This window comes from Sorex fumeus, unplaced genomic scaffold (genome assembly GCF_029834395.1).
Source record: "Sorex fumeus unplaced genomic scaffold, SorFum_2.1 ptg000045l, whole genome shotgun sequence".
NCBI classification, from domain to species: Eukaryota; Metazoa; Chordata; class Mammalia; order Eulipotyphla; family Soricidae; genus Sorex; species Sorex fumeus.
Window position 1 is genome coordinate 4061203 of NW_026606102.1, and position 14474 is coordinate 4075676.

General features: G+C 57.1%; 1 protein-coding gene across 1 annotated transcript; it reads right to left on the reverse strand.

Annotated features, from left to right (window-relative positions):
- Positions 1-930: 930 nt before the first annotated feature.
- Positions 931-3124, reverse strand: FOXD3 (forkhead box D3). The gene has a single exon (XM_056122346.1). It carries the CDS (start codon positions 3000-3002, stop codon positions 1551-1553), a length of 1452 nt encoding a protein of 483 aa, XP_055978321.1. The 5' UTR covers positions 3003-3124; the 3' UTR covers positions 931-1550.
- Between the last annotated feature and the right edge of the window lie 11350 nt (positions 3125-14474).

The window sequence follows — 14474 nt, forward strand, 5'->3', positions numbered from 1 at the left end:
GAAACCTTTTAAGGTTGCAACAGCTGAAATGCACATTTAAAATAACCTGGGATGACATCGCCCACTTTGGTCCCCTCTTTTGCATTTCATTTTAACTTAGCCTAAGGGGTGGATGTATAAAATTGTTGAGGGGATGATATGCACCTGTTTTTAAAGGGCACTGAGGCCACTAGACCTTGGTCTTAGAAAGGCAATGGGTTGGAGGAAAGGATAGCTATAGGAATTATTCAATAAGGAAAATTACGTAGTTGATTATTGCCTTGCTAAAGAGGTATCTTATTTGAAAATACTATGAAAAAAGAAATGACGATGCACTATACCTATTATCAAATTAATAGACACTCCATTGCAGAACATAAAACTCCAAAACATACACCTTTAAAAAAAAAACTCTTTTCCTTTTTTAAAAGGGGGGGATGAGATAACATTAAAAAAAAACCCTAAGCTTTAAATGCAAAATGGGGGCCCAGTTTGTAATTTACATTCTTTTGAAAGGATAACTGAAGTGAACAAAAACTCCTTTGGTATAAGTTTGCATTTGTAGAAGATGGAAGTCTGGTATTTTGAAGAAAATTGAAAAGGACTGTGGTGTTGTTTAGAAATCAGTTGGTTTTTAAATGGCAGCTCATTTTATCTACAGAAATGTCTGGTCATTTAAATTTAATGGACCAGTTGAATGACCATCGCCCATATCCTGAGTTTGAGGGAAAAAGAAAAGAAGAAATACAAATACAATTGAAATGAACCATATTCCTTCCTTTGTCCAATGATATTGTTCTGACAAATTGTGAATTAAGATTTGAAAAGGTTATTACTTGAGATTCCTCGAATATCTGGGAAAGATAAAAACGCGAAAAACCGCTTCAATCTTTTAACCTTTACCTCAGATACCTAAATAAAACACTAGGCTCAGCATTTTAAAAATTTATTTACAAAGTTGTGTACAACACGACGGAGTAACATTTAGAATACCATATATCTTCATTCATATATAAACAGACTTTTATAATAGAATGCCACTTTCGCCTCTTGAAAATTTTTTTTATATTTAAAATCTCCCAATGTCTCTATACATTTTATTTCTCACATAAAACTGCGGAGAGTGAACCTTCAAAAAAACGAAAGTTCAGAGCTCTAATTCTACTGGAATTTTTTTTTTCTTAAAAAAATAAAAACCCCAAAAGGAAAGTCGATAATTTTTATACAAATATGTACAAATAATTCCCCTCCCCTCCCCAAGGGACTCGAGGGCGGGCGCCGTCCGGGTGCAGAGGCGGACAATTCGCTTTTCGGGGTTACCTGTGCGGAAAGCTATTCCCGGCAGGCGGGCGCGCGGCGGGCTGGCTCCGGCGGACCGAGGTGAGCGCGCGGGGCTGGGCCGGCGGCCGCCGGCGCAGGTCGGCGTCCAGGGGGCGCGGGGAGGAAACGGTGCACCGGCCGAGTCCCGGATCGGGCCGAGGCACCGGGCCCGGCGCGGGGCGCGCGGCCCGGAGGTGCAGCCGGCGCCCGGGGCCGCCGCCGGACCCGGCGTCCGGGCCACCGGCGCGTCCCTATTGCGCGGGCCACTTGGCTTGCGCGGCGGCGGCGGCGGCGGCGGCGGCCGAGGCCGCGGGCTGCAGGAACTGTCCCGAGAGCGGCACGCTGAGGATCGGCGCGATGGTGGCCGTCGTCCGGCTCAGGGACAGCGGCTGGTGCGTGGCCATGAGCGCCGCCGACTGCACGGTCCCCGGCGGCCGCAGGAACGACTGCGCCGCGCCCCCGCCCCCGCCGCCGCCGCCGCCGCCGCCGCCTCCCCCGGTCCCCGCGGCCACCCCGGCGCCCCCGGCGCCCGCGGCCGAGCCCCCGGGCGCCGCGGGGCCCCCGCCGATGATGTTCTCGATGCTGAACGACGGCCGGGCGCTGGGCTCCGACTTGATGAGCGACGCCGTGGTGCCCGCGGCGCCCGCCGTGCCCGCGGCGGCCGCGGCGGCGCCCAGGCTGTTGAGCTGCAGCTGCAGGCCCGGGCCGAGCTGCGAGCCGAAGGCGGCGGCTTTGCGGCCCAGCTCGCCCGAGGGCAGCAGCGGCACGGCGGGCGGCAGCACGGGGGCCACGGGCGGCAGCGCGTACGGGTACTGCAGCGCCGCCGCCGCCGCCGCCGCCGCGGCCGCCGCGGGGTGCGAGTAGGCGCCGGCCGCGGCCGCGGGGTGCAGGCCGTAGGGGCGGCCGTAGGGCCCCGCCGCGCCCGCCGCCGCCGCCAGGCTGTAGGCGCCGAAGCTCTGCATCATGAGCGCCGTCTGCTCGCGCAGGTGCTCCTGCTGGTGGCGCTTGAAGCGTTTCCGGCGCCGCAGGAAGCTGCCGTTGTCGAACATGTCCTCGGACTGCGGGTCCAGGGTCCAGTAGTTGCCCTTGCCCGGGTTGCCCGGCTCGCGGGGGATCTTGACGAAGCAGTCGTTGAGCGACAGGTTGTGGCGGATGCTGTTCTGCCAGGCGGGGAACTTCTCCCGGTAGTAGGGGAAGCGGTTGCTGATGAACTCGCAGATGCCGCTCAGGGTCAGCTTCTTCTGCGGGCTCTGCAGGATGGCCATGGTGATGAGCGCGATGTACGAGTAGGGCGGCTTCACCAGGCTGTTCTTGGGCTTGCTGGGGGCCAGGCCGCCCGCCGCCCCGCTGCCCGCGCCCGGCCCGCCGCCGCCGCCGCCCTCCTCGCCGCCCTTGCAGCCGTCGGCGGCTTCGGACGCGCCCGCCTCGACCCCCGGCGCGGCGCCGGACGCTTCCTTGGGCAGCGCCAGGGGCTGCTGGTGCGGCGGCTGCGGCTGCCCGTGGTGCGGCGCGGCCGGCGTCACCTCGTCCGCCTCGTCCAGGCGCAGCTCGGGCGGCCCAACGGGGCTGTCGCAGCCGGCGTCGCTGTCCTTCTCCTCCAGCCCGTCGTCGCCCTCGCCCACCACATCGATGTCCACGTCCTCGGCCGTCAGCACCGTCTGGCCGGACATGTCGCTGGCGCTGCCGCCGCCGGAGAGGGTCATCCCTCCTCGGGGTGGGTGGCGGCGACGAGGAAGGAGATGCAGGCGACGGGGCTCGGCACGGGCGGCTCGCCGGGCACGGGGCAAGGGGGCTGCGGGGGCCCCCCGGAAGGCTGGGGCGCGGGGAGTCGTGGAGGGGGGGTGGGCGCGCGCGCAGGTGGCTCGGGGCACGCCCGGCTCGGCTCACTCTCGGCGGCCCCGCATCGCGCCCGGCGCTCCGCAAACTCCGGGCTGGGTCCGGTCGCTCGGTACTAGACGCTCGGGGCGGCTCCCGGGGCCCCGCGGCTGCGGTGGGCGCCGCGCCCCCTCGCTCCGCCGGCCTCGGGCCCCGGGCGCGGGGCGCAGCGGCGGTGCGGGCGGGCGCGGGACGCCGGGCGCCGGGCGGCTCGGGAGGGCGCGCGGGCAGGGGCCACGGGGGGCGGGGGTGTCGGGGCCGCCGAAGCCCCCGCAGTGGAAAGTCGCGTTTTAAGGACTGGCCTGATAGATTACTTTCTACTTAAAGATCCAACGGGAGGCGGGGCCACGTGACCGCGCGTGACGTCAGGGCCGCCGCCGCGCCGGCCAAACTCAAGTTGGTGCGGGCAATTGTCAACAAAGGGACCAGGGACGCGCACCCCGGCGCCGCACCGGCCGCCCGCGGCCCCGGCCGCCCCCCAGAGGCGCCCCGGCCCGCGCCGGGACCTCCCCGGCCCAGGCCCGGAGCCCGGCGCGGGGGGCCAGGGAGCCGGTGGGTCGTGAGTGCGGGCGGGAGGGTGTGAGCCGGTGCCGGTGCGGGCACGGGCCGGGGAGCGCCCCCCGGACCCCGCGGCGCGCTTGGGCGGGCCTCCCCGCCCCCTCGCCCTGCCCCCTCCCCTCTCCCGGGTGCCAACTCTCCCCAGGCCGACGGCCGGGAATGGAGAACGAGATTCCCTTCTGCTTTTGGGGTGGGGGTGGAGGGTTGGGTGTAAGGGGAAACTTAACAGACTGTTTTGCCTTTTTACATTTTTCTGTGTAGATTCTTTGGAGATCGAAAGAGCAAGGGTTGTTGCGCCCGGCTCCGCCGTCTGGCTAATTAGATTTCAAACACTTTTCCCTTGCACCCCAGCTCCCGCCTCGGTGCTCCTGCGGTGCAGACACCTATGGGTGGTGATGCGCTCTGCCCGCACAGACGAACCACGCAGGCCCTGCCTGGCCTTCCCGTTTCGATGTGAACGTGTGTGTGTATGTAGGTGTACCCACGTACTTTCACACACGCGCGCTCACACAAACACACACACAAACACAGACACACACACACCTATCCCCGCCCCACCCCCGCGTGGTCACCCTAGCCTCAGCTGGGGTTCCCAAGATCAGAAAATGGCTATCGATTAATCTATTCATTGATAGTCGCCAAGAGAAAATTTTACAGCGCCGTGCAATAACGGGGAACCTATACCTGAACGAGGCGGAACTCTCCAGTGCGGGTGCTTAAACGACTTAGCAAGTGAAAAAGTCGGAAGTGAGGCTCGGGGGAAGGCGCGGGATTGGCACGGCCTGGGTAAGTGAGTGGGGCCGGCCGAGGTCGGGGCTTCGAGGTGGAACGATGCACCTGGGCTGGGACTGAACTGCGCCACGACCCGACGCGGCGACCTCGCCGGCGGCCCGACAGGCCTCCTGGGAGCGGGGGCGGCCTGGGGCCAGGGGGCGGGCTACGACGCTCTTGGTCGCTGCCTCTCTAACGTGGATTCTTTCCTCGGAAGGAGCAGGACAAACCCTCGGAGAAGGAACTTCTGCGGGAAGCCAGCAGCCGAGCGGCTGGAGGCGGCGGTGAGTGGACAAACGTTTCCCGGGAAAAGCGAGCCGGTGATGGGTAGGAGAGCCGGGAGGCGGGGGAGCGAGGGGGTGGGCAGGGGCCGCGGGAGGAATGAACTGGGATGGGAGGGGGTGCAATCAGATCCCGGGTGCGTGCGTGGCGTTTCTGGGGCGCGAGAACCTCACACCTCCCAGCCGTATTCCTGCCCGCTGAAACCGCGTCGCATTGCTGCTTCCAGCCGTTTGTGGCTGCCCGGTTGCCCGCCGCATACTCCTGGAACCTGGAATCCGAACCCCGCTATCTGCAGAGGCCTGGGGAGGAGAGGCGCCCGCCCCTGGGTGGGGAAGGAGATTCGAGGGGAAAGAATTCGTGAAACATTCATTTATGGACGACCGGGGAACTGATTTTTATTCCTGGTGGACAGCGGGATTTCTCATTTCCCGGCACCTGTCTCACTCACCTATGCCCCTCCACCTCTGATTTCTTTGGCCTAGATATATACACACGCATACACCAAAAAGCAGTGAACTTGCTCCATCATAGGCAAATGCAGTACACAGAGATTGGATTCCATCTCTATTCAGTGAGTTCCCAATATAAACTAACCCAACGAACGTCGCCTCAGCTTTGCAGAATGCTACAGATTGGTGCTGGGACAGTTCAGGGCAGTCGTTCCATCGCAAGACATCCGAGATTTTTAAAATTCTGCTTTTAGATGACCCCCCTCCCCCGCATTGCACTTGACCCGAAAGTGCATCTCTGAGTTGATTTCCACAGCCCCACCGCTTTGTCGGTCCGAATGGTTCACGGTGCCAGACGGTTCTCAGGAAACGCAGTGGTGCGGTGAGCTGGTGGCCCACCGACCCCAGCTGCAGGGGAGTCGAGGCTGCCACGGCCCCAGCCACCCTATCCTTAACAAAGGGAAGGTTGGCAGGAGCCGAGAAAGAAACGGAAACGTGCAAATTCAGAAATTCCTTTTGTTCGGCTAAGGTGATGGGGGCCCAGGGCTGGGCCCGGCTGGACACCACTTGTGTGCTCCCTGGCGGAAGGGTGGCGGCTCCAGGGGGCTGCCCCTGGCCAGGCTTCTGGTTGTCGCTTCCAAATGAGCCTAATTTCCAATCCACTGCCCGCCAGAGCCCAGCCCTGGGGACTCTCAGCCGCCCTCCGCCAAGACCTGGCCTGATCAGCCCAGTCCCTGGCGACTCATTGGAACCTCCAGGGGGGAGAAGGGGTGGAGTGGGGGTAGGGGTGGGGGTGGCGGGGAACAACTCCTGGCCGCCAGTTCCATTTGTTGCGCTCTTTTCCTTCAACACAATAAAAGTCAAATTAATTGATTCATACCATTAATTACAGAGCATAGCGTGAAAAGCGACGCTTCCCCTCGGTTAGAGCTCTATTGTGTTCATCCCTTGCTCAATCAGTGTTACCATCTGATGCCGGGCCGGCCTTCACAGAAACTTTTTTTTTCCGACTGGATTAGCTCATGATGAGACGTGCGGGACCTCCTGGCTGCGGCCCCCGACGCCCAGCACACCAGCGGGTCCCAGCGCTTGCGGTCGACTTACGGTAACCGCAGCAGCTCTGCCGATGACCACCCTCGGCCGGCCGTGGACCCTACCTCCACCGCCGCGTTCCTCCTTCGGGGTCTCCGCCCACCCCCCCAGCAGCGCGACCTCCGGGGGCCGGAAGGAGGTGCAGCGGCGACCCCCCCCAAGGGTCCCGCTGGCCCCAGTTGGGAGGTTCCCAGTGCCCTCAATCCTGTTAGAGGTGCAATTGCAGTTTGCAGCCCTAAAGCCCATTTCCAGTCGTCCTGATGGCCCAACTTGCACGGAGATGAAAGGAGCGAGAGAAGGAAGAGAAATGGAGACCTTTTGTGGGTGGAGGAGAGGAAAATGTGAATGTTGGAATGGGGCACAGGGAAGGAGAAATAGGGACCAACATTTCCAGAGTTGCATGGGGCATGCTGGGGGAGAAAGAGTTCACACACAAACACTCACTCACAGTGAACCATACTACCTGGTTCCATCAAGCGCACCTCCCAGGAGGTATTTAAAGAAGATGGCAACCACTGCCTCACCTGTTCAAATGTTCCATATGGTTCAGCGAAAGGGGGGGATGAATGAATAAGACTTCCTCCGTTTGTCCTGGGGTGGACAGAGTCCATGGGACCCACTGGGGAGGTCTCCAGGAACTGGCAATCAGGAGGTCCAGGGGTCCAGGTGGTGGTTAGTGGTGGTGGTAGTGGTAGAGTGTGTGTGTTTGTGTGTGTGTGTGTGTGTGTGTGTGTGTGTGTGTGTGTGTGTTAGCAGCAGAAGCAAGAAAAGTGGAGTCCGGATCGATTGGAAGAAAATTGAGACATCTGAAGGGGGTGGGTGGGGGGTATGCATGAGACTAGGATTGAGAAGAAGTGGATGGAAGAATTTATGAGAAAGAAGGGGAAATTAATTACAATGCAGTTTGAGTTAAATGCTCCGGGCTGGAGGTGGGGCCGGTTAGCAGTTGGGAGGCTGGGATGGCCTACCTGACCCTCACCAGATCCAGCACCCCCAGGCGCTTTCTCCCTCCTCCAGGAAGCCAGACTAAACCAGTGGCTTGGATCACTCCTTGACCGGTGTTGAGCGCACGCTTTTCTTACGACCGGGGGAGATGGGACCAGGTTCTGTCCCATACCAGAGCAGCTTCCCATATCTCCTCTCCCCCCCCCCCCCACTTCTCACAAAGAAAACAAACCGTGGGTAGGGTCCAAATCCGTCTCTCCAGATTCCAAGAGCCCGAGAGGCAGTTTCTTTACACTCTTGGTGGGTTTGTTCAACTATTCCCCGGTGTCTGCCTGGACTGGACCGTCCCCGAATGAAGAGGTGGAAAAACTGAGCTGAGAGCCACCTCGCACCAGCAGAAACAGACCTATTTCTATTTCCTAAGGAGTAACGTTTCCTGCTCTTTCTCCCAGCCTGGGGTGTCCCTCCATATCGCTTCAGGACGGAAACGGGGGGGAGGCTAATTTAGGGTTCTTGTTCGGATTTGCGTCTCAAAACTTCATTTTCGAGGTGCCCAACACGCAGGGCCCACGCCAAGGAGCGCCTGGCATGGCGAGGCACCAAAGGAAAAGGAGGTGAGAGAGAGGGAGAGAGAATGGTTTCGAATTTATTTATATTGGAAATGTATAAACATCCATTCCGTAAAAGGCAACACGTTTAATTAACGATGAGAGAGCAGTTAGGGGCAGAAAGCTAGTAAAATTGTGTGATAAATTTATGGCATTGTTAGCGTGCTTTTAATTATGGCTATTATGTTAATTATTTCACATTAGCATGGAGTTATCAGCAGCATGTCAGATTTAATCAAAACGAGCCTTTCTCTCGAAAATTGTTTCTTTTCATCCGGGAGGAGAAAGGTCTTGGGCAGGATCGGGGCTTTAAAAATGACTTGGCATAGAAAGCTCCAGCTTTTTCCACACGGTTCGGGGCGACGTGGTGGGGGCCCGGCTGTCCGCGGGTCCCTCCAGGCTAGGAGCAGCAGCTCGCCGAGACGCCGAGCGCGGGGTTTTTTAGGAATTCACCATTTTCACCCCCTTCGGAGTCGACACTTCATCATATGGGATCATTCTGTCAAACAATATGATGCTGCTCATTTTTATCTGTCCCGCTTTACAAAACCCCCATTCAGCCCCGCGACGAGCAACAAAAGCCCGGGAGCGCCGCGACCGCCGCGGCCTCGTCCGAGCCCCGGAGAGTCCAGCTCGAGGGCCGGGCCCAGCAGGAGTCGGGGGGTCGCTGGAGGGGGGGCGCGCACCCCTCGCCGCCCCCGGGAAGCGCAGTCCGCGGGGGGGTCGGGCGCGCCCAGGTGCGGGGTCGGGGGCGGGGTCCCCGGGTGTGGCCGGGGCGGGACACGCCTCTCCGGGGCCGGCGTCCACCCTCGTCCTCCCCAGCGGGCGCAGGGCCCGAGGCCCCCCACCCTTGGCCCTCCCCGCCGGCGATTCGCCCACCCAGGCCACATTGATTGCTTAATCACTGCCGATCGATTTATTGGGAGCAAATAAATAGCCCGTTTTGGAAACGTTTCAATTGTTGGCTTGTCAATGGCCGGGAGGGCGCGCCGCGCGGGAAGGGGCTTGTGGAATGGAGACGCGCCGGGGGACCCCACCCCTAGGTCCCCCTCGAATCCAAGTCCGACGTGCCGGCCTCCCCTAGGGTTCGACCTGCCCCTCCGGCGCAGGGAGCTCCCCCTAGTGGCGGGGCAGCAGGGCGCGCAGCGGCCACTGCCCCCCTCCCCGGTCACCTGCGGGACAAGTTGGCCCGGGTTTTTTTTGGGGGGGGGGGGTCCTAGAGGGATCGCCCCGCCGCCCACTCCCCCAGTAGCCCCGAGCGTCGCGGGGACCTGGGCGGCCGGCGATCTCGGCTTCCCCGCAGCAACCCGCTCGCCCGGGACCTCGCCCTCCGCGGGACAGGCCGTGCACCCTCCAGCTGCTGCCTTATTTTTAGCGCCATTCCATCCGCGCAGTTATATTTAACTCGATCCACTGGGCCCTCGAATTCTCCGCATCGCAACTTGAACGCGCCCGCCTGGCCGGAGGGGCGTCCCCCTTCCGAGGCCGGCTGGAAAGCCCCCGCGCTCCGAGACCCTTGGATCTCTCCGGGGAGCTTGGCCGGGAGCGCGGGGTGGAGTGGGGGAGGCGCGCCCGCCCGGGCGGGGGCTTCGGGGGAGGGGGCACGCGGAGCCGGGGCGGGGTGGGGGGCGGCATTCTTCCCTCTGCGGGGGACTGTTTGCTCCCGTTTCCTACGGGGAGGGGAGGGGCGCTTAACCTTCCCGGACTTGGAGGACCTCTTAGGACTTCGCCCTTGAGAAAGTGGACCTGTATTCCTGCAGGCGAGCCCCCTCTCCACCCGCCTCAGGCCCACGGGGGGGACTGAGACTTGCAAGTACGTTTTGGACCCCCAGTTCCCAGCCCTGTCTGCCCTGGGCAAATATTTCAAGACGGTGGGGCGGGAGCCGAAATACAGCCGCTAAGGCGCTTGCCTTGTACCTGGCCATCCATGGTCCTCCGAAACCGACCAGGAGTGATTCCTGAGTGCAGAGCCAGGAGGAACCCCTGAGCATCTGTGGTGTGGCCCCCAATATTTTTTTAATTTAAAAAGTCTGTGCCACTAGTTCAGTCGCATCCTGGGGGTAAGGACCCTCTTGGATAACATAAGGAAACTCTTTTAGAGTACTCACTTCATTCCCTCACAAGGTCAAAGCATTCACAAATGACAAAAACCGCCGTCAAGAGTAGCAGGACACCCAACACGCTGTTAAGTTTTTGTTTTTTGTTTTACTTTTTTTTTTTTTTACTTTGGGGCCACCCCTGGTGATGCTCAGAGGTTACTCCTGGCTCTGCACTCAGGAATCATTCCTGGTGGTGCTCAGGGGATGGGGTACCAGGGATCAAACCTGGGTCGGCTGTGTGAAAGGCAAACATCCTCCCTGCTGTACTATCGCTCCAGCCCCCATACTTAAAAAAGAAAAAGTAAACTTTTTTTTTTCAAATTTATTGTTTATTTATTTATTTGCTGTTTGGGTCACACCCAGCGATGCTCAGGGGTTCCTCCTGGCTCTGCACTCAGGAATTACTCCTGACAGTGCTTGGGGGACCAGATAGGACGCTGGGGATTGAGACAGGTCAGTCGCATGCAAGGCAAACGTCCTACCCGCTGTGCTATCACTCCGGCCCCCCCAACATTTAAACTCTTATTCCTTCTAGTGCTTTTTGTTTGGGGAGGGTATTTCCCAAGAAGTGCTCAGGAGATCTGGAGGCAGCTTCCCACAATTCTTGGCCAGCCAAGATGGCAGTGCTAGGGCTCTGGGGGAGGGTGGGCATTCCAGGGCCACACCCAGTGGCTCTGGGGCAGGAACCAGGGTCTGCTGCATATGGCCCAGGGGTCAGGGGCACACTGTGCTGTGCTCAGGGCTGACTCCTGGCTCTCTGCTCAGCGCTGTCTCCTGGCAGTGCTCATGGGAACATTGGAGTGTCTGAATTTCATCCCAGGTCAGCTGCATCCACGTGCCTTAAGCCCTGTACTCTCTCCAACCCCACATATGCTTCTCAACCCTCTGGCTCTGCAGCTTGCATCTTGACCCGGGAACTATCTCTCCAGCTCCGCTTCTAACACTTATGGTAAGGATTTTCTTTTTTCTTCCCTTTTGGTTTTGGAACCACATTCGGCAGTGCTCAGGGCTTATTCCTGGCTATGTGCTCGGGGTCATTCCTGGAGGGCTCTGGAGGCCAGATGGGATGTCAAGGATTGAACTTGGATTTGTCACATGCAAGGCCAGTGCCCTACCTGCTGTATTATCACTCCAGCCTCCGGAAAGGACTTGCTTAATCATTGGGCCAAAGTAGGTGGTACTGCACCTTCTGTGTGTGTGTGTATGTGTGTGTGTGTGTGTGTGTGTGTGTGTGTTTGTGTAGATTTCCTCTGTCATGTGTGGGAGCAGGACAGATATTATGTCCACAACAACTGGATTCAATGCTATTCATTTACTCATTTGGGGGTAATAGGAGGGACACCAGGCCCCCAGGGGTCATTCCCACTGCTGTGCTGTAGGGCCACTCCTGGGGGGTACCTGGCATGCTGGGGATGGAGCTCAAGGCTCTTGCATGCTTGTAGCCATCTCCCGGCTCTCATCTACTCCTTTATTTTATTTTTCAGTAATTTGTGGAACAAGTTCTAGACTCTGAAAAGTGTTAGGGAGGATAGGATCTCCTCAGGATTCCTTATGGGAGATTCAGCAGAGCAAATCAGGGTTCCCAGGGCAGGTGGTAAATTCTGGGAGAGAGGAAAACAGTGCAAGAAGGCAGTCTTCTCTCCTGAATGGGAAATGAGAAAGGATGAGGTTTGGCAACTGAGATCACATTGACTACTAACCTCTGACTTCTGGGCTATTCAAGGGAGATCAGGAAGATTCAGCTAGAAAGAATACTTTGGGATAAAAAGGACAAAGATGTCCGAGGGCACTTCTAGGCAGCAAGAGGGTATCAAGAGAAATGGAGAGCAGAAGCGTGAGGAGGGGACCAGCGATGTAGTTCAATGATGCTGCATCCTCACCTTTGTAAGGCCCTGGGTTCAATGCCCCCCCCCCCCACAGAGCAACCACAAAAAGACATGACAAGGAAATAGATGAGAGTTAGAAGAAGCAAGGTAAGATACAAAAATAGAACTTGGCTTAGAAATTTCATCTAGGGGGCCATAGCAATAGTATGGTGGGCAGGGTGCCTGCCTTGCCCATGGCCAACCCAAATTCGATCCCTGCCACTGCATATAATCTCCTGAGCCCTGCCAGGAGGGTTCCCTGAGTGCAGAGCCCGAAGTAAGCCCTGAGCATTGCTGGGTGTGTTCCGCTATGTCTCTCCTCCCACCAAAAAAAAGAAAAAAAAACCCACCAGTTATTTCAGAATTTTTTTTGGGGGGTGGGAAAAGATGGTTTGGGCCTGGTGGTGGTTAGGGGCTACTCCTGGCTCTGAACAGGGTAAGGGGGGACTGCTACCAGCCATGCTCAGGAACCATAGATGCTGAGGATTGAATTGGGGTTTGCAATCTGCAGGGCAAGCCACTTAACTAGGCCCCTATGCCCTATGTCTGTTCCTTTCCTTTTTGATGGTGAGGGTGGGAAATATGCCATACTCAGCAGTGCTCATGGATTGCTCCTGACTCAAGGGTCACTCCTGGCAGTGCTCAGGGATCAAATGAAGTGTGGTGCCAGGGATCAATTCAGAGTTAGCTATGTTCAACACAGGCACCTTATCCCTGTCTTATCTCCGTAGTCCTAGTTGCTTTTTGAAAGCTATGAAGCACTTTAAAGCAAATGTTGGTGGGTGGGGCGCGGAGGAATAGTATATTGGTTAGGGCGTTTGCCTTGCAAGCAATCAACCCGGGTTCAATCCCCAGCATCCTATATGGTCCCCCAACCACCGCTAGGAGTAATTCCTGAGCACAGAGCCAGGACTAACTCCTGAGCATCCCTGGGTGTGACAACTCCCCCCCCCCCCCCAAAGAAAGCACACACACACAAAAGCAAATGGGGGTCCAAGGAGGACTAAGTCATACTGCCCAAGGAGAGGACACTGCATTGTAAGTCACAGTGTAATTTTTAATCCTAGTTATGTTCATTTCAAAAAAAATGGGGAGGGTGTGATAACTTCAGAGGTTGCTTGTTTTGTGTGAGGTCGAGGGGCCAGCTAGGCAGTGCTCAGGGGTCTTTGGGGGCATTCCCAGTAATTCTCAGACAACTAGACCAGTTGTCAGTGTGAGGGCCTCAGGATGTAGTTCCGCTCTGGCCCTGCCATGCACGGTGCTAGGGCATTGCCCTGAGTACCAGCCTCGCTGTTCCAGGTCTACGACCCTAGTGCCCAGATGGCTTTGTGACCAGGAGATTGAACAGGGGGACAGCTTTTGTTTCAATGCATTGTGCCTTTCCTTGCTTTCTGCTGGGGAGGCTCGGCCCAGCATGTACAGGTTTCAGTTTAGTTGTGAAGCGTGAGACAGATGAACATGCTGAGCCCTTGAAGGTCAAAGGGGAAAGGCTTAGATGATGCGGATGTTGATCTGGACAGTGGTGCTGCAGAACTTTGAATGGGGAAGTGAAGTGGCTGGATGTGTGTTGTAGCAATAACCTCTATCAGCAGGGTGGAGAATGAAATGAATGGAAATGATCAAGCCGGATGCGCCTCTACTGGATTTGAGGCACTTTTTGGGTCACACCCGGCTTTGCACGGGGGTTATTCCTGGCTCATGCACTCCAGCATTACTCCTGGCGGTGCTCAGAGGACCATATGGGATGCTGAGAATAGAACCCGGGTCTGCCGCATACAAGGTAAACGCCCTACCTGCTCCAGCCCAACTAGTGGAGTTTCTGAGTTGAGATACTTACTAGGTTTGGAAAGTTCAGAGTGGTGCTATCTAGTTCAGGTACTGGGTGAGCCACAAAAAGGAGCTGTATGTTAGGGGCCAGAGAGACAGTGCAGCAGGCAGGGCACTTGCCTTGCACATTGCTGACCCAGGTTCGATGCTTGGCACCCATATGATCCCCTCAGCCCCCGAAGAGGGATCCCTGAGCACAGAGCCAGGAGTAAGCCCTGTGTACTGCCAGGGATGGCCCCCAAACATAAAGGAGTCATATGTTTACATTTTTCCCACTGGGCTGTACATATCATTTTATTTTATTGAAATTGAAAAATAAAGACACTGTGACTTACAATACTGTTAATAATAGGATTTTATGTTTCAACACCATACCCTCCACCTTAGTGTCCCCTTCCCAGGCCCTCCACCCCCCACCCCCATATTTACTTTAAAGTGCTTCATAGCTACATTTTAAAAAGTGAACAGAAGCAGACATATTCATTTTAATAATGCAATTTAATCCAATGTACCTAAAATATTGTTATTTCAGCACGGAATGCACATAAAGATCATAAAATAATTTGTCTTCATTTTTCCCTAAGTCTTTCAGATGCGGTGTGTGTATTACCTTTATAGCCATACTGGTCCTCACTATGAGCTAGTCATCTTTCAAATGCCCAGATGTGGTGAATTGCCCAATTCATGATTTCATGAAATCATGGAGTGGCCGGAGAGCTAGAACAGCGGGGGAGGGGGTTCACATTGCACGCAGCTGATCCAGGTTTGATCCCAGACATCCCATATGGTCCTCTGAGCACCACC

Excerpts from the sequence above, each read along its gene's own strand:
- FOXD3 (XM_056122346.1), bottom strand. The coding sequence starts at position 3,002 with ATGACCCTCTCCGGCGGCGGCAGCGCCAGCGACATGTCCGGCCAGACG.